The 20875-nt window shown below is 37.1% G+C and overlaps 1 protein-coding gene across 1 annotated transcript in view; it reads right to left on the bottom strand.

The window, feature by feature from the left end:
- Positions 1-14289: 14289 nt before the first annotated feature.
- Positions 14290-20875, bottom strand: part of SH3BGRL (SH3 domain binding glutamate rich protein like) — a 93585-nt gene continuing 86999 nt past the window's right edge. The window contains exon 4 of the mRNA XM_045879904.3: positions 14290-15927. Within this exon, the coding sequence (XP_045735860.1) occupies positions 15895-15927 (33 nt within the window). The 3' untranslated portion in view covers positions 14290-15894. The remainder of the gene's footprint in view (positions 15928-20875) is intronic.

Here is a 20875-nt window from a genome sequence, read left to right as displayed (position 1 = left end):
AGCCTTGCTAGATAAAGTATTCTTGGCTGCATGAATTTCTCATTTAGTACACTGAATAGATCATGTTAGCCCTTTCTGGCCTACCAGGTCTCCGTGAATAGGTCTGCTGCCAGTCTAATATTCCTACCCCTGTATGTTAAGAACCTCTTGTCTGGAGCTGCTTTCAGGATTTTCTCTTTATCTCTGAAATTTGCAAGCTTCTCTATTATATGTTGATCTATTTTTTGTTTGTTTGTTTGTTTGTTTGTTTTCAGATTAGTCCTCTCTACCTCTTGGACTTGAATGCCTTTTTCCTTCCCCAAATTACAGTTCTCAGCTCTTGTTTGCTCAAATATACTTTCTGTCCCTCTCTCTTTCTTCTTTCTCTGGGACCCCAATAATTCTAATATTGTTTCATTGTATGGTATTGCTGATTTCTCAAAGCCTCCACTTATGGTCCATTAGTTGTTTTTCTCTCTTTTCTTCAACTTCCTTCCTTTCCACCAACTTGTCTTTTATGTCACTTACTCTCTCTTCTGCCTCATTTTTCCTAGCTCTTAGAGCTTCCAATTTAGACATTTCAGTTAGAGCATTTTTAGTTTTGGCCTGATTGGATTTCATTTATATACTAAGAGATTCTCTAGTGTCTTTATTTTTTTTTTCAAGTCCAGCTAGTAACTTTGTAATTGTTATTCTGAACTGCAGCTCCAACATTTTACTTATATCCATGTTGATTAGATCTGTGGCAGAGGGTATTACCTCTGTTTTTTTCTTTTGTTGTGAATTCCTCCTTCTAGTCATTTTGCCCAGAGAAGAATGGATGAACTAGAGAACAAAATAAAAAATATCACCCACAATCCAAGCAAAATACACACTAGATAAATCTGAAGAGGTCAGAAACAATAACAACAATAACAACGAACAAGCAAAAAAAAAAAAAAGTTAGAGGTGGAAAGAAAGAATATAATCTCCCAGGTGGACAAAACAGGGAAGCCCACTTGGACCTGGGAGTATTTTGTTCTGTTTGTTAGAAGACACTAAATCCCAAAATTGTAAAGAAAGCAAAATTTGTATACATACAAAAATTAAAATTGAATATAGTGAAAGGAAGCCAAAAATGAAGAATATATCTATAAATGCAAATGTAAAAAATGAAAGTTAAAAAATACTTAAAAACAAAAAGTTGATAAAATAAGATACTGGTTGAAAAGGAAAAATATAAGAAAAGGAAAATTTTAAACTGAAAGATAAATCAAATCATGAGGAAAACAACATTGAATTCTATACAGTATTTTCCCCTAGCCCTTGAGTTTTGCAGTCCTGTGTGTTCTGTAAACTTTGTGTCCACCTGTTGTTTCTGCTGGTCTTCTGAGGGAGGGACCTGCTGTGCTGATTCTCAGGTGTCTTTGCTTGGACAGAGTTGCATTGTCCCTTGCCAGGAGGCCGGGCTCAGTGTGAGCTGCTACAGATTGTTCAATGTGGGTTTTGTTCCCTGCAGGCCTTCAGTGCATCTCTAGAGGATGGAAACAAAAATGGCCTCATCCCATCTTGAGCCCCTCAGAGCCAAGAGACCACTGTCCCCTTCAGCAAACCCTCAGGGACAAGGGTCTTCACTTTTGTGTGTCCCAAACTCTGCAGACTCCTGTGGTGTGCACCCACATGGATCCTCCCATGGGAAACTAGAGGTTCCCTGCATTTCTGTCCTTTGTAGCCCCCCTGCCCCTGCACAGAGAGTGGTCACCTGTTTGGGCATGTTTCCATGCCTCCCCTCCCGGGGGAAGGCAGAGGGCCACTGCTTTTCTGTCCTTTGCAGTACACCCACACTCTGAATGGTTTCCCGCCATGCACATTCTCCTGCCGCTTCTCCTGGGGGAAAGGTGGAGGGCCTAGCTTTTCTGCCTTTGCAGGGCCCTTCCAAGAAAACTGTTACCTGATTGTGTTGTAGTTCATGTTTTATGGTGAGCTGAGCTGAGAGCCCCCTCCCAGGATCTGTGACCCTCTCTGGTTTCCCCACTCCAATGTTTGGGAACTCTGCTGGCTCAGACACCCTGTCTTTCTGTGACCCAGGGATCCTGAGACCACAGTTTCCTACCTAGGATTCTGCCCTGCTTCACCAACTGAGCATGTTTCAGGCAGGTACATCTCTCCCTGGAGCAGATTTCTAAAGGTTCCCATATTTAGCTCTGGGGCTATATCACTTTCTGTAGCTGGCTTACAAAGGCTTCCTCCCCTGCCAATTATCTTCCAATATATCCCCTCAGGTTCACTTCTCCACACCTCATACCTTGCAAAAAGTGGTCGCTTTTCTATTTGTAAAATTCCAGCAATTCTTTTCTTACATCTCAGTTTGAATTCATAGGTGTTCAAAATGATTTGATGATTATCTATCTAAATTCATGTGTCCAGATTAAATCATGCCCCCTACTCTTCCACCATCTTGCCTCCCTCCTCTCTACCAGACATTTTAAGAAGAATTAATACCTATTCTCAAACTATTCCAAAAATACAACAGGAAGGAATGCATCCAAATACATTTTACAAGGCTAGAATTACTCTGATACCAAAACCAGATAAGGAGACTACAAAAAAAGAAAACTACAGGCCAATATTTCTGATGGACATAGATGCAAATTCCTCAACAAGATATTAGCAAACCAGAAACAACAATACATTAAAAAGATCATTCACCATGATTAAGTGGGATTTATTCCTGGGATGCAAGGATGGTTCAGTATTTGCAAATCAATCAACATCATATAATACATCAACAAAATGAAGGATAATAATCATATGGTCATCTCAATAATTTCAGAGAAAACATTTGGCAAGATTTTTTTTTTAAAGATTTTATTTATTTGACAGAGAGAGACACAGTGAGAGAGGGAATATAAGCAGGAGGGGTGGGAGAGGGAGAAGCAGGCCTCCCACCAAGCAGGGAGCCCGATATGGGACTCGATCCCAGGACTCTGAGATCATGACCTGAGCCGAAGGCAGATGCTTAACGACTGAGCCACCCAGGCGCCCAACATTTGACAAGATTTGACATCCATTCATGATAAAAACTCTCAACAAAATGGCGTTAGAAGTAATATATCTCAACATAATAAAAGCCATATATGAAAAACCCACAAATAACCTCATCTTCAATGGTGAAAAACTGAGAACTTTCCATCTAAGGTCAGGAACAAGACAAGAATGTCCACTCTTGCCACTTTTATTCAACATGGTATCGGAAATCCTAGTCACAGCAATCAGACAAGAAAAATAAACTAGAGACATCCACATTGGCAAATAAGAAGTTAAACTATCACTATTTGCAGATGACATGATACTATACATAGAAAATTCTAAGGACTCCACTAGAAAACTACTAAAAGTAATAAATGAATAAACTAATAAATAAATTCAGTAAAGTTGCAGGATACAAATTAATACCCAGAAATCAGGAGTGTTTCTACACACTAACAACAAAGTCACAGAAAGAGAAATTAAAAACAAAACAAAACAAAACAAAAACACCACTTATAAGTGAACCAAAAGAATAAAATACCCAGGAATAAACTTAAGCAAAGAAGTGAAAGATCTGTATTCTGAAAACTATAAAATGCTGATGAAAGTAATTGATGATGACACAAACAAATGGAAAGATATTCCATGCTCATGGATTGGAAGTATTAATATTGTTCAAAATGTCCATATTACCCATGCAATCTACAATTCAAGGCAAGCCCTATCAAAATACCAACAGCATTTTTCATAAAAGTAGAAAAAAATGCTAAAATATGTGTGGAACCACAGAAGACCCTGAATAGCTAAAGCAACCAAGTTGGAGGTATCACAATTCAAGATTTAAAGATATACTACAAATTTTTAGTAATCAAAACAGTATGTTACTGACACAAAAATAGACACATTGATCAATAAGGATCCAAAAATTAAACCTACATTTATATGGTCAGTTAATCTATGACAAAGGAAGCAAGAATATACAATGGGGAAATCACAGTCTTTTCAAAAAATAGTGCTGGGAAAATAGGACAGCTACATGTGAAAGAATCAAACTGGACTACTTTTGAACATCATACACAAAAATAAACTCAAAATGGGTTAAAGACCTAAATGTGAGCCTGGAAATCATAAAAATCTTAGAAGAGGACACAGGCAGTAATTTCTCTGACATTAACCATAGCAGCATTTTTCTAGATATGTCCCTTAAGGTAAGGGAAACAAAGATGAAAATAAATTATTGGGACTACATCAAAATAAAAAGCTTTGTACAATGGAGGAAACCAACAAGAGAACAAAAAGACAACCTACTTTGACATAGGAGAAATAGGAGAAGATATTTGCAATGATATAGTTGTTAAGGTGTTAATATCCAAAATATATAGAGAACTTACACAACAAAACACCTAAAAAGCAAACAATCCAATTAAAAATAGGCAGAGAACCTGAATAGACATTTTTCCCAAAAGACATACAGATGGGCAACAGACACATGAAAAGAGCTCAACCTCACAAATTATCAGGGATAAACACATCAAAACTGCAATGAGATATCACCTCACATTTGTCAGAACAGCTAAAACCAAAAAGACAAGAAACAAGTTTTGGTGTTGGTGTGGAAAAAAGAAACCTTTCTGTGTTGTTGGTATTGCCACTGTGGAAAACAGTATGGGGGTTCCTCAAAATATTAAAAATAGAAATACCATATGATCCAACAATTCTGCTACTGGGATTTACCCAGAGACAAAAAAACCACTAACTTAAAAAGATATGTTCACCCTAATGTTTACTGCATCATTTTTTATAATAGCCAAGACATGGAAGCAATCTAAGTGTTCACCACTAGACAAATAAATAAGGAAAGTGTGGTCTATATACAAAATATTACACACCCATAAAAAAGGATGTGATTGTGCCATTTGAGACAATATGGATGGACCCAGAGGCTATTATGCTAAATGAAATAAGTCTGATGAGAAAGACAAATACCATATGATTCCACTCACAAATGAAATCTAAAGAAAACAAAAACAAATAAACAAACAAAAAGCAGAATCAGAACTATAAGTACAGGGGCACCTGAGTGGCTCAGGCAGTTAAGCAGTTGCCTTTGGCTCAGGTCATAATCCCAGGGTCCTGGGATTGAGCCCCATGTCGGATTCTCTGCTCAGCAGGGACTCTTCTTCTTCTCCCTCTCCCTCTGCCTGCCACTCCCCCTGCTTGTGGTCTCTCTGTCAAATAAATTTTAAAAATCTTAAAAAAAAAGAACTATAAATACAGAGAAAAGACTGATGGTTGCTAGAGGGGAAGGAGGTGGGGTGTTGGGCAAAATGGGTAAAGAAAAGAGGCCTCTAGTGATAGAATGAGTCAGTCTTGGGAATACAAATCAGAACACAGGTAATACAGTCAATGATATTGCAATAGTGATGGCACAGACTGTAGCTATACTTGTGGTGAACATAGCATAATGCATAAATGTGTCAAATCACTAAGTTGTACAAGTGAAACTAATGTAATATTGTGTGTCTACTCAAATTAAAACCAAGAAAAAGAAAATCATAAAGAAGAGAAAAAAGTTTTTAAATTCCGTTTCCCCCTACACTAAGATTCCCTAAGAAATGTTGACATTGAACAATATAATCAAGAACCAATTTGCATTGTTTGGTGAAAAATGGAAATCTTCATGAAGGTTATATATTCCTAAGGGTAAATCAGCTCTAAAATGGAAATAAATTAGCAGGTATAATTCACAAACAAAAAGATACCAAAATAGGGGCGCCTGGGTGGCTCAGTTGGTTGGGCGACTGCCTTCGGCTCAGGTCATGATCCCGGAGTCCTGGGATCGAGTCCCACATCGGGCTCCCGGCTCAGTGGGGAGCCTGCTTCTCCCTCTGACCCTATCCCCTCTCATGCTGTTTCTCTCTCTCTCTCTCAAATAAATAAATAAATAAAATATTTAAAAAAAAAAAGATACCAAAATAATGTAACAAGTAGCAAGGATTATATTTTCCAGGCAGATTTCATGGAAACTCTTTATAAAGCTCGCCTTAGTATTCAGACCTTTACTTGCTTTTCTTATATCTACAGGCATATAGTGCTAAACTGACAAAATTAAAGATTTCAATTTAGGAAGATTTAATCCAACATTTTACTTTAAATATATATACATTTATAATTTATAATTTTATATATTTATATTATATAAATATATATAATTATATATATAAAATGTTTTATATTGTGTAATATAGCTAATATTTCATAGTATATATATAAAATATATATTTATTATAAGGTAGTCTAGTAGATATAAACACCTCAAAAATATCATTTACTTTTTTTCAATTTTTTATTTTCTAGTTAGTTAACATATAGTGTGATAGTGGTTTCAGGAGTAGAATTTAGTGATTCATCACTTACATATAACACCCAGTGTTCATCATAACAAGTGCCCTCCTCAATGCCCATCATCCATTTAGCCAATCCCCCACCCACCTTCCTCCAGCAACCATCAATTTGTTCTCTATCTTTACAAATCTCATGGTTTGAAACTTGGTTGATGAAGTCTGTAGAACATGCAACTCTTGATCTTGGGGTTGTGAGTTCGAGCCCCATGTTGGGTGTAGAGAGAATTTAAAAATAAAATATTCTAAAAAAAAAAAGAGTCTCATGATTTGCTTCCCTTTCTCCTTCATTTTTCCTTTCCATATGTTCATCTGTTCTATTTCTTAAATTCCATATATGAGTGTAATTATATGATACTTGTATTTCTCTAAATTAATTATTTTGCTTAGCATAATACATTCTAACCATATTCATGTCATTGCAAATGGCAAGATTTCATTCATTTTGATGGCTGAGTAATATTCCATTATATATATAACACATCTGCTCTACCCATTCATCACTCAATGGACATTGGGGCCCTTTCCATAGTTTGGCTACTGTTGATAATACTGCTTTAACATTGGAGTGCCTGTACCCCTTTGAATCTGTATTTTTGTATCCTTTGGATAAACACCTAGTAGTGCAATTGCTGGGTCATAGGGTAGTTCTATTTGTAACTTTTTGAAGAACTTTCATACTTTCCAGAGTGGCTGTACCAGTTTGCATTCCCACCAACAGTGTAAGAGGGCTCCCTGTTCTTGGCATCCTTGCCAAAATCTGTTGTTTCCTGTGTTGTTAATTTTGGCCATTCTCAATGGTGTGAGGTGGTAACTTACTATGGTTTTGATTTCCCTGATGATGAGTGATGTCGAGCATCTCTTCATGTTTCTGCCAGCCATCTGTATGTCTTCACTGGAAAAATGTCTGTTCATGTCTTCTACCCATTTTTTAACTGGATTACTTGTTTTTTGGGTGTTGAGTTTGGTAAGTTCTTTATAGATTTTGGATACCAACCCTTTATCAAATTTGTCATTTGCAACTATCTTTTCCCATTCTGTAGGCTGCCTTTTAGTTTTGTTGACTGTTTCTTTCATTGTGCAGAAGGTTTTTTATCTTGATGAAGTCCCAACTGTTCATTTTTCCTTTCATTTTCTTTGCCTCTGGCATTGTGTATAGTAAGAAGTTGCTGTGGCCGTGGTCAAAGAGGTTGCTGCCTGTGATCTCCTCTAGGATTTTGATGGGTTCCTAACACACATAGGTCTTTCACCCATTTCAAATTTATTTTTGTGTATGGTATAAGATAGTGGTCCAGTTTCATTCTTCTTCATATTGCTGTCCAGTTTTCCCAACAGTATTTGTTGAAGAGACTGTCTTTTTCCCACTGGATATTCATTCCTGCTTTGTTGAAGATTACTTGACCATATAGCTGTGAGTTTATTTCTGGGTTTTCTACACTGTTCCATTGATCCATGTGTCTGTTTTTGTGCCAATACCATACTGTCTTGTTGACTACAGTTTTGTAATATAGCTTGAAGTCCAGAATCGTGATGCCTTCAGGTTTGCTTTTCTTTTCCAGGAATGCTTTGACTATTTGGAGTCTTTTGTGGTCTCATACAAATATTAGGATTGTTTGCTAAAGCTCTGAGAAAAATGCTGTTGATATTTTGATAGGGATTGCTTTGAGTGTGTAGATTGTTTTAGGTAGCATAGACATTTTAACAATGTTTGTTCTTCCAACGCATGAGCATGGAATCCTTTTCCATTTCGTTGTGTCCTCTTCAATTTCTTTTGTGTTCTATAGTTTTCAGATTACACATCTTTTACTTGTTTGGTTAGATTTATTCCTAGGGATCTTATGGTTTTTGGTGCAACTCTAAATGGGATCAATTCCCTGATTTCTTCTTTCTTTCTTTCTTTCTTTTTTTTGCTTCTTCGTTATTGGTGTATAAAAATACAAGAAATTTCTGTACATCGATTTTATATCCTGCAACTTTGCTGAATGCATACATTAGTTCTCATAATTTTGGGGTGGAGTCTTTCAGGTTTTCTACACAGAGTATCATGTTGTCTGCAATGTATGAACATTTGACTTCTTCCTTGCTGGTTTGGATACCTTTCATTTCATTTTGTTGTCTGATTGTTGAGGCTAAGACTTCTAGTACTATGTTAAAGAGTAATAGTGAGAGTGGACACCTCTGTCTTGTTCCTGACTGTAGATGAAAAACTCTATTTTTCCCCATCGAGAATGATATTAGCTGTGGGGCTTTTGTATATGGCCTTTATGATGTTGAGGTATGTTCCATGTATCCCTACTTTCTTACAGGTTTTTATCAAGAATGGACACTATATGTTGTTAAATGCTTTTTCTGCTTCTATTAAGAAGATCATATGGTTCTTATCCTTTTATTAATTTGATGTATCACATTGATTGATTTTTGAATATTGAACCACCCCTCCAGTCCAATCCAGGAAGAAATCCCACTTGATTGTGGTATATAATAATTTTAATGTAATTTGAATTCAATTCACTAATATTTTATTGAGAATTTTTGCATCCATATTCTTCAGGGATGTTGGCCTGTAATTTTTCTTTTCAGTGGGGTCTTTGTCTGGTTTTGGAATCAAGGTCATGCTGGCCTCTTAGAAGTTTGGAATTTTCCTTCCCTATCAATATTTTGGAACACTTTGAGAAGAATAGGTATTGACTCTTTTTTAATTGTCTGGAAGAATTCTCTTGGGGAGCCTGATATCTGGCCCTGGACTTCTGTTTGTTGGGAGATTTTTGATTACTGTTTCACTTTCTTTGCTGGTTGTAGGTCTGTTCAAATTTTCTACTTCTTCCTGTTTCACTGTCAGTAGTTTGTATGTTTTCAGGTATTTATGCATTTCTTCCACATTTCCCAAATTGTTGGCATATAATTTCTTATAATATTCTCTTATAATTGCTTGTATTTCTGTGGTGTTGGTTGTGATCTGTCCTTTTTCATTCGTGATTTCATTGATTTAGGTCCTTTCTCTTTCTCTTTTCTTTTTGGTAAGTCTGGCTAAGGATTTATCAATTTTATTAATTCTTTCAAAGAACCAGCTCTTAGTTTTGTTGATCTGTTCCACTGCTTTTTTTTTTTCTGTATCATTTATTTTTGCTCTAATCTTTATTATTTCCCTTCTGCTGGCTTTAGGCTTTATTTGTTGTTCCTTTTCTAGTTCCTTTAGGTGTAAGGTTAGGTTGTGTGTTTGAGACTTTTCTAGCTTCTTGAAGCAAGCCTGTATTGATATATACCTCCCTCTTAGGATCTCCTTTTATGCATCCCAAAGGTTTTGGACCATGGTGTTTTCATTTTCATTTGCTTCCATGTATTTATATTATTATTATTATTATTATTATTATTATTATTATTTCTTCTTTAATATCCTAGTTAACACATTCATTCTTTGTTAGAATGCCCTTCAACTTCCATGTATTTATGGTCTTTCCAAATTTTTTCTTATGGTTGACTTCAACTTTCATAGCATTGTGGTCTGATAATATGCATGGTATTATTTTGATCTTTTTGTAATTGTTGAGGGTTGATTTGTGGCCCAGTATGTGATCATTCTGGGGAATGATCCATGTGCACTTGAAAAGAATTTTGTTTTCTGCTGCTTTAGGATAAAGTGTTTTAAATATATCTGTTAGTTCATCTGGTCTAGTTTGTAATTCAAATCCATTGTTTCCTTGTTGATTTTCTGCTTAGATGGTCTGTTCATTGCTGTGAGTGGGGTGTTAAAGTCCCCTACTACTATTGCACTATTGTAAATGAGTTTCCTTATGTTTATTTTAATTGATTTATATATATTTGTGTGCTCCCAAATTGGGGGCATAACTGTTTACAATTGTTAGATCTTCTTGATGGATAGATCCCTTAATTTTGATATAGTGCCCTTCTTCATCTTTTGTTACAGACTTTGTTTTGAAATCTAGTTTGTCTGATATAAGTATGGCTACTCCATCTTTCTTTTGATGTCCTTTAGCATGATAGATGGTTTTCTATCCCCTCACTTTCAAGATGCAGATATATTTAGGTCTGAAATGAGTCTCTTGTAGGCAGTATATAGATGGGTCCTGTGTGTGTGTGTGTGTGTGTGTGTGTGTGTGTGTGTGTTTTATCCATTCTGTTACCATATGTCTTTTGATTGGAACATTTAGTCTACTTACATTCAGAGTGATTATTGATATATATGAATTTAGTACCATTGTATTACCTGTAAATTTGGTGCTTCCGGTGATGTTCTCTGTTACTTTCAAGTCTTTGTTGCTTTTGGTCTTCTTTCCCACTCAAAATGTCCCCTTTGATATTTCTTGGAAGACTGGTTTAGTGGTCACAAATTCCTTTAGTTTTTGTTTGTCTGGAAAACTCTTTATCTCTCATCTATTCTGAACCTCAGCCTTGTTGGGTAAAGTATTCTTGATTGCATTTTTTCCCCATTCAGCACATTTAATATATTATGCCACTGTCTTCTGGCCTGCCACGTGTCTGTGGAAAGATCTGCTGTTATCCTTATTTATCCTCCCTTGTAGGATAAGGACTTTTTTTCCCTGCTGCTTTCAGGATGCTTTCTTTGCCTTTGTACTTTGTGAATTTGACTAGGCTATGTCTTGGTGTGTGCTTCCTTTTGTTGAATGTGATGTGAATTCTTTGTGCCTCTTGGGTTTTGATGTCTATTTCCTTTCCCAGATTCAAGAAGTTTTCAGCTATAATTTGTTCAAATAAACCTTGTGCTCTTTTTTTTCCCCTCTTCTTCTGGGATTCCTATGATATGAATATTATTACATTTTAATATATTGCTGAGTTCCCAAGTCTACCTTCATGGTCCATTACCTTTCTGTCCCTCTTCCTTTCAGTTTCATTATTTTACATAATTTTATCTTCTATATCACTTATTTGCTCCTCTACTTTGTCCATCCTCATTGTGTTTGCATCCAGTCAGCTTTGCATCTCAGTTATAGCATTTTTAATTTCAGCCTGACTAGGTTTTAGTTCTTTTATCTCTGCAGTAAGGGATTCTTTAGCATGTTCTAAGCTGTTCTGAAGCCCAGCTAGTGTCCTTATGATTGTTATTTTAAATTCTGGTTCCAGCATCTTACTTATATGTTTTTTCTAAGTCCCTGGTCATTACTTCTTACCATTCTTTTTTTGGGGATGAATTCCTCCATCTTGTCATTTTGTATGAATCACTGTGTGTGTGTGTGTGTGTGTGTGTATGTTAGAAAAGCCTGTTATATGCCTGCTTCTGAGAGTAATGGCTATATTTAGAAGAGGTCCTATACTGTCTTGGGCCTGCTGCTTGATGAAGTGTTTCAGACCATGCACTCTGCTTTTGTGTTTTGGTTACTTCTTCCCTCAGGTCAATCCTGCTTCTCCCTCTCCCTCTGCCTGCTGCTCCTCCTGCTTGTGCTCTGTTTCTCTCTGTTAAATAAATAAATAAATAAATACAGAAATAACTAACTAACTAAATAAAATCTTTAAAAAGCATTTTTTAAAAAGAAGCTTGATCTTATTTCCCCTAGAGCTGAAGCTTTGCAGCACTCTACCATCCATAGATTTGGTGTGTGCAAGGGGTTTGTGCTGGTGTTCTGGCGAAGGGTCCTGCTGTTTTGGTTTCTCAGGTTGACTTGCTCTAGTGGAGATACACCTGCAGGGCACAGGGTGGGTGGTTTGTGTAAGCAGCTCTAGCCTCCACTGGGGGCTCTGTGCTGCTCACTGAAGTTGGTTGGTGCTGATGGGGGAGATGCAATGTCTTGTTCTCTCAGTCTCATAGTGGGGAGTTCACTCCTGCCCCTCTTCATGAAACCCTCACAGAAGAACAAACTATCTCCCCTCTAGTGTCCCTAGCTTCCATCAGATCCCTACCTTCACCCTGTGTCCAAGCTCACTGTCTTCTAGGCAGCACAGTACCCCTGTGTTTTATCTCAGGTCCATGGCTTCAAAACTCCAAATTTTAAGGACCTGCATGACACAGACTCACAATGATCCTCTAGGAGAAGGTCTCACCACACTGTGTCTGGTGCTGGTCTGTCCCAGAAAAGCAGTCACATGACCATGCAGTGGTTCAGAATTTATGGTACATTGCAGCAAAAAATGCTGGCACCAAGATTTGCTGCTATTAGTAGGTGTCTCTGTTCCTATGGTAGTGAGTAGGGCGGTACATGGGCTCCTGCCAGCTCTTTTGTCCCCAGAGAGACCATGCCACCACTCCCAAATGCACTGCAAGAAGGGGGACTGTTCCTCCTTGTGGGACCCAGAGGATCCTCAGATGACATTGTCTGCTCCTGGGCCTCAGCCCTCCTTCCCCCTTAGCAGGTGTACTGCTAAGCCCACCAGGCACAACCTTGGCAATGGTGTAGACTTCTAAAACTTCAGACTTTGAGCTCTGTTGGGTTATAAACTTGCAGTAAGTAGTCAGCCACTCTCTTTTTCCCAGTCAATGGTTTTGGGGAAGAGTTTTTCTTGAGCAATCCCCTGTATGCTTTCACTTTCTCTCTCTCTCTCTTTTTCACTCTTCTCTCTGTGATTAGGACTCCCTCTTCTCTGCAGCACCCACAATTATTTTCTCCCCCAAATGAACTCTGCACAGCTCCTACCTTTCACAATGTGACCATTTTTCCACCTCTAGATATGCAGTTTGTTCTGTCAGTCCTCAGATGGATTTCTTGAGTGTTCAGAATAATTTGATATTTATCTAGCTGTGTTTGAGGGATGAAGCAACCTTATGGTCCCCCTACTCCTCCACCATCTTAACTCTGAAGCCAAAAATGTCATTTACTTTGGACAGATTCTGTTTTTGACATTGTTAACTTATTTGATAGTAAAAAAAAAATCCAGTGTAGTTAACATCGTGTTGTATTGGTTTTAGGTGTACAATGTATCAATTCAACAATTTCATATATTTCTCAATGCTCATCAAGATAAGTATGAAAGATGCTTTTTAACACTATAATTCATAGGTCTGTATATATAGTATGTAGATCCTTATATTTTGAAACTATTTATATAGAACAGAAAATGTTTTGATTTTTCAAAATTTCATAGTAGCAATATTATGAGATTTATTTCTCATATGAGAAAACACACCAATGAAAGTATAATTCCAAAGACATTATAGTATCTTATTTCATCTTGTGAAAATTTGGATTGAATTGGAAAATAGATTATTAAAGACAAACTATAGAATGCTTCACCGGAAGGGAACCTGGGTGGCCCACTCAGTTAACTGTCTACCTTCAGCTCAGGCCATGATCCCAGGGCCCTGGGATTGAGCCTGGCATCTGGCTCCCTGCTCAGCAGGAAGTCTGCTTCTCCTTCTCCCTCTGCAGCTCCCCCGGCTTCTGCTCTCTCTCTCTTTCTGTCTCTCAAATAAATAAATAAATAAATAAATAAATAAATAAATAAATAAAAACTTAAAAAAAATGTTTCCTTGGAGACAAGGTAAACTTGAAGGATGAAAAGTGGGTTGACATTGTTTTCAATAATCCACAGTCATTATTCTGAGCATGTAATAAAACTATAATATTGTATTAAACAACTGGATTAAATGTTAATTTCTTTCTCTTGTTGCATGTCCATGTCATGAATAGCAATGTTTTCAAAAATTATAAGGGAGGTATTTATAAGACTATGAACTGCTGGAAGAATGATTCACTTTTCATGTTGGTAGTATTATGTCTCACACTCCCATTTATAATATCAAAATAATTCACTATGATTAATGTTAGGATAGTGAGCCAACAAAAGCAATAGTGATTTGCCACTTATTATTTGTTTTTATCATTTAAGAACATTGCAATTTAGTACTATTACTTTTCTCACAATTTAAATGAACTGAAATATAATTTTTGGATGAGTAAGTATAAAAAAAATCCACATAGAATTTTGCAAGTAGCATCATCAGCATTTAATAAAGCTCAGGAAAAGATATTGACCAATTTTTTTTTTTCGCATTTTCCAGAATCTATTACAAGGCATCCTGTTTTCTCTAGAGTGCCCCACGGCCTATTTTTGTAGACAAAACAACAGAATAGGTCTTTGTGCTATTCTAGTGTGTGTAACAAAATTTAGAATCCTAAAAAGGAAATTTAGAAATTGCATTCAAATTATTTTCTCTGTTATTTTTTCTTTTCTCCTTTCACACCTTCTAAAACTTGTAGTATTCATTTAAAATTACTATTATACCATTTAGATACTCTAGGAACACATAAATTATGTTTCTAAAAGGACTGAATTTATTTTAAAGCATTGCATCAAGTTTGACTCTCAGTAAACAAAGCCATGTTCATTATATGTTGATTTTGGCAAAGAGCACAGACTTGCATATATGAAATGATATGATAAAGTAATTTAAATTAAAACTTTTTTTAAGTTTTAGTGTGGCATTAAAGTACAATATGTATATCTTCTGGGTAAGGAATTTAGGCCATAATGTTTCTTGTTTTCTTAGAAGTTTTCATAATTAAAATTTTAAAAATGGACCTTTTATCTGATACTTGTGCTATTCACTGGAATAGAAGCATAGAAAAGATTCTCTCTGCTTAGATTAATGAAGTCACACAATATATGATTAAACTGAAATGAACATATCAAATATCTAAGAGGTAGTGACATTCATGATCACAAGTTGTATTAAAAGGGGGAACTGCTAAGATTTTTTTAGCAAAGACCCTACAAAAATCAGTCTTGGGCACTGAGTGCTGACCTATCTTATAGCAGTTAGTTAAAAGTCTGAGCTCTTTGCAAAAGGATGCCATTTTAAACTTACATGCTAGCCTACATTCATAACATATATATGCATGTTTCACTGGGGCAAGCAACTTAGAAACATGATTGCATCATAGCTGTGTAGTTAAGCAAGGAAGTTGTCAACTGAATGCATCTACTTTTTGTAGGAGGTCATCTGTTCTGATCACTGAAATGTATAATGAAAGGCTACATTTAGAAGCCTAGAAAACCTATGGTTTACTACATAGAAGTTTCAATTACAAAATAATGGGAATGTTATAATTACCATAAGAAATTACAGTGTCTAACATATCATAATCTTTACCTGCAGCTACTTTTTAATCACAATAACATCACATCAAAAGGGTACATATTTTTGTTAATTAAAATTAATGAGGCAATTTAGGACAAGAGATAGATTCTTTCACTCTGTGTTTTAAATTCTTCAACATAAAGCTACAGATATATTTACGTTGTGATAATAATACCAAAAAAGGGACAGATCTTTGCTTTCTAAAATCACTGAAGTACATAAAATGCCTTGGAAGATAAAAATACCATTCCATGACATCTAAAAATTTTATGTGCACCTCCCATTCTCCTCATTGTAATATTCATACTTTAATTATGTATTCATTTTGATTGTTTGCATGTGAAAAACCAACTAGTCTATTATTTCAACATTAAGCTGATTTCTCTTGAAATCAAGATAATTTTAAAAGCAATAGAGATTCCTTTTTCGGGATGCTTAAGGCAGAATGCTTAAGGTTCATGCTTGCTGCTTTGCCTGAGCTTCTGCTTCCTGAAATGAAAAACAAACAAAACAGATATATTTACATATCATGAAGTGGACATCTATGTACATTTTGGATAAACTATATTCAAATTATTAAGAATATTCAAAAGCAAGGGTGCCTGGGTGGCTCAGTCTGTTTAGCGTCTGACTCTTGACTTCCACTCAGGTCATAGTCTCAGGGTCCTGGGATCTAGTAAATCCTGTGGCTGGCTCTGTGCTCAGAGGGGGAGACAGCTTCTCTCCCTCTCTCTCCCTTTTCCTCTGCCCCTCCCACCACTCATGTGTTCTCTCTCTCTCTTTAACATAAATAAATCTTTAAAAAAATAATATTCAAAGACCTGGCAGGCCAAAAAGGACTGGCATGATATATTCAGAGCACTAAATGAGAAAAATATGCAGCCAAGAATACTCTATCCAGCTAGGCTGTCATTGAAAATTGAAGGAGAGGTAAAAAGCTTCCAGGACAAACAAAAACTAAAGGAATTTGCAAACATGAAACAAGCCCTACAAGAAATATTGAAAGGGGTCCTCTAAGCAAAGAGTGAGCCTAAAAGCAACCTAGATCAGAAAGGAACACAGACAATATACAGTAACAGTCACCTTACAGGCAATACAATGACACTAAATTCCTATCTTTCAATAGCTACCCTGAATGTAAATGGGTTAAATGCCCCAATCAAAAGACACAGGATACCAGATTGGATAAAAAAAAACAAGACCCATCAATATGCTGTCTGTAAGAGACTCATTTTAGACGCAAAGACACCCCCAGATTGAAAATGAAGGGGTGGAAAACCATTTACCATGCTAATGGACACCAAAAGAAAGCTGGGGTGGCAATCCTTATATCAGACGAATTAGATTTTAAACCAAAGACTGTATTAAGAGATGAGGAAGAACACTATATCTACTTAAAAGGGTCTATCCAACAAGAAGATCTAACAATTGTAAATATCTATGCCCCTAACATGGGAGCAGCCAATTATATAAGGCAATAACAAAAGCAAAGAAACACATCAACAACAATACAATAATAGTGGGGGACTTTAACACCCCCTTCACTGAAATGGACAGATCATCTAAGCAAAAGATCAACAAGGAAATAAAGACTTTAAATGACACACTGGACCAAATGGACTTCACAGATCTATTCAGAACATTCCATCCCCAAGCAACGGAATACACATTCTTCTCTAGTGCCCATGGAACATTCTCTAGAATAGATCACATCCTAGGTCACAAATCAGATCTCAACCAGTACCAAAATATTGGGATCATTCCCTGCATATTTTCAGACCACAATGTTTTGAAACTAGAATTCAATCACAGGGGTAAAGTCAGAAAGAACTCAAATACATGGAAGCTAAAGAGCATCCTACTAAAGAATGAATGGGTCAACCAGGAAATTAAAGAAGAATTAAAAAAATACATGGAAACCAATGAAAATGAAAACACAACTGTTCAAAATCTTTGGGATGCAGCAAAGGCAGTCCTAAGAGGAAAGTATATAGCAATACAAGCCTTTCTCAAGAAACAAGAAAGGTCTCAAGTACACAACCTAACCCTACACCTAAAGGAGCTGGAGAAAGAACAGCAAATAAAGCCTAAACCCAGCAGGAGAAGAGAAATAATCAAGATCAGAGCAGAAACCAATGAAATAGAAACCAAAATAACAGTAGAACAGATCAATGAAACTAGGAGCTGGTCTTTGAAAGAATTAACAAGATTGATAAACCCCTGGCCAGACTTATCAAAAAGAGAAGAGACATGACCCAAATCAACAAAATCATGAATGAAAGAGGAGAGATCACAACCAACACCAAAGAAAGACAAACAATTAAAAGAACATATTATGAGCAAATACATGCTAGCAAATTAGATAATCTGGAAGCAATGGATGCATTCCTAGAGATGTATCAGCTACCAAAACTGAACCAGGAAGAAATAGAAAACCTGGACAGACCTATAACCACTAAGGAAATTGAAGTAGTAATCAAAAATCTCCCAACAAAAAAAGCCCAGGGCCAGATGGCTTCCCAGGGGAATTCTACCAAACATTTCAAGAAGAATTAATACCTATTCTTCTGAAACTGTTCCAAAAAATAGAAATGGAACAAAACTTCCAAACTCGTTTTATGAGGCCACCATTACCTTGATCCCCAAACCAGACAAAGACCCCATCAAAACGGAGAATTACAGACCAATATCCTTGATGAACATGGATGCAAAAGTTCTCACCAAAATACTAGCCAATAGGATCCAACAGTACATTAAAAGGATTATTCACCACGACCAAGTGGGATTTATCCCTGGGCTGCAAGGTTGGTTCAACATCCACAAATCAATCAATGTGATACAATACATTAATGAAAGAAAAAGCAAGAACCATATGATCCTCTCAATAGATACAGAAAAAGCATTTGACAAAGTACAGCATCCTTACTTGATCAAAACTCTTCAGAGTATAGGGATAGAGGGTACATACGTCAATATCATAAAAGCCATCTATGGAAAACCTACAGCGAATATAATTCTCAATGGGGAAAAACAGAAAGCTTTCCCCCTAAGGTCAGGAACATGGCAGGGATGTCCACTATCACCACTGCTATTCAAAATAGTATTAGAAGTCCTAGCCACAGCTATCAGACAACAAAAAGAAATAAAAGGCATCCAAATCGGCAAAGAAGAACTCAAACTCTCACTCTTTGCAGATGATACGAAACTTTATGTGGAAAACCCAAAAGACTCCACCCCAAAACTGCTAGAACTCATACAGGAATTCAGTAAAGTGGCAGGATATAAAATCAATGCACAGGGGCGCCTGGGTGGCTCAGTTGGTTAAGCTACTGCCTTCGGCTCAGGTCATGATCCTGGAGTCCCTGGATCGAGTCCCGCATCGGGCTCCCTACTCAGCGGGGAGCCCGCTTCTCCCTCTGACCCTACCCCCTCTCATGTGCTCTCTCTCTCTCAAATAAATAAAATCTTTAAAAAAAAAATCAATGCACAGAAATCAGTGGCATTCCTATACACCAACAACAAGACAGAAGAAAGAGCATTTAAGGAATCGATCCGATTTACGATTGCACCCCAAACCATAAGATACCTAGGAATAAATCTAACCAAAGAGGCAAAGAATCTGTACTCAGAAAACTATAAAATACTCATGAAAGAAACTGAGGAAGACACCAAGAAATGGAAAAACATTCCATGCTCATGGATTGGAAGAACAAATATTGTGAAGATGTCAATGCTACCTAGAGCAATCTACACATTCAATGCAATCCCCATCAAAATACCATCCACTTTTCTCAAAGAAATGGAACAAAACATCCTAAAATTTGTATGGAACCAGAAAAGACCCCGAATAGCCAGAGGAATGCTGAAAAAGAAAAGCAAAGCTGGGGGCACCTGGGTGGCTCAGTCGTTAAGCGTCTGCCTTCGGCTCAGGTCGTGATCCTGGGGTCCTGGGTTCGAGCCCCGCATCGGGCTCCCTGCTCCGCGGGAAGCCTGCTTCTCCCTCTCTCACTTCCCCTGCTTGTGTTCCCTCTCTCACTGTGTCTCTCTCTGTCAAATAAAATCTTAAAAAAACAAAAAAAAAAAGAAAAGCAAAGCTGGCGGCATCACAATTCCGGACTTCCAGCTCTATTATAAAGCTGTGATCATCAAGACAGTATGGTACTGGCACAAAATCAGACACATCGTTCAATGGAACAGAATAGAGAGCCCAGAAATGGACCCTCAACTCTATGGTCAACTCATCTTCGACAAAGCAGGAAAGAATGTCCAATGGAAAAAAGACAGTCTCTTCAACAAATGGTGTTGGGAAAATTGGATAGCTACATGCAGAAGAATGAAAGTGGACCATTTCCTTACACCACACACAAAAATAGACTCCAAATGGTTGAAAGACCTAAATGTGAGACAGGAGTCCATTAAAATCCTAAAGGAGAATACAGGCAGCAACCTCTTCGACCTCAGCCACAGCAACTTCTTCCTAGAAACATCGCCAAAGGCAAGGGCAAAAATGAACTATTGGAACCTCATCAAGATAAAATCTTTTGCACAGAAAAGGAAACAGTTAACAAAACCAAAAGACAACAGACAGAATGGGGGAAGATATTTGCAAATGACATATCAGATAAAGGGCTAGTATCCAAAATCTATAAAGAACTTATCAAACTCAACACCCAAAGAACAAATAATCCAATCAAGAAATGGGCAGAAGACATGAACAGACGTTTTTCTAAAGAAGACATCCAAATGGCCAACAGACACATGAAAAAGTGCTCAACATCACTTGGCATCAGGGAAATCCAAATCAAAACCTCAATGAGATACCACCTCACACCAGTCAGAATGGCTAAAATTAACAAGTCAGGAAACGACAGATGTTGGCGGGGATGCGGAAAAAGGGGAACCCTCCTACACTGTTGGTGGGAATGCAAGCTGGTGCAGCCACTCTGGAAAACAGTATGGAGGTTCTTCAAAAAGTTGAAAATAGAGCTACCATATGATCTAGCAATTGCACTACTTGGTATTTACCCCAAAGATACAAATGTAGGGATCCGAATGGGTATGTGCACCCCAATGTTTATAGCAGCAATGTCCACAATAGCCAAACTGTGGAAAGAGCCCAGATGTCCATCGACAGATGAATGGATAAAGAAGATGTGGTGTATATATATACAATGCAATATATGCAGCCATTCAAAGGAATGAAATCTTGCCATTTGCAATGACGTGAGTGGAACTGGAGAGTGTTATGCTGAGTGAAATAAGTCAATCAGAGAAAGACATGTATCATATGACCTCTCTGATATGAGGAATTCGTAATCTCAGGAAACAAACTGAGGGTTGCTGGAGTGGTGGGGGATGGGTGGGATGGGGTGGCTGGGTGATAGACATTAGGGAGTGTATGTGCTATGGTGAGCACTGTGAATTGTGCAAGACTGTT

Source organism: Mirounga angustirostris, unplaced genomic scaffold (assembly GCF_029215605.1).
Source record: "Mirounga angustirostris isolate CCGP_5_RB_7025 unplaced genomic scaffold, mMirAng1.0.hap1 SCAF_11, whole genome shotgun sequence".
NCBI lineage: Eukaryota > Metazoa > Chordata > Mammalia > Carnivora > Phocidae > Mirounga > Mirounga angustirostris.
The sequence above is the reverse complement of the archived record's forward strand: the minus strand, read 5'-3'. Positions and strand labels throughout refer to the sequence as shown.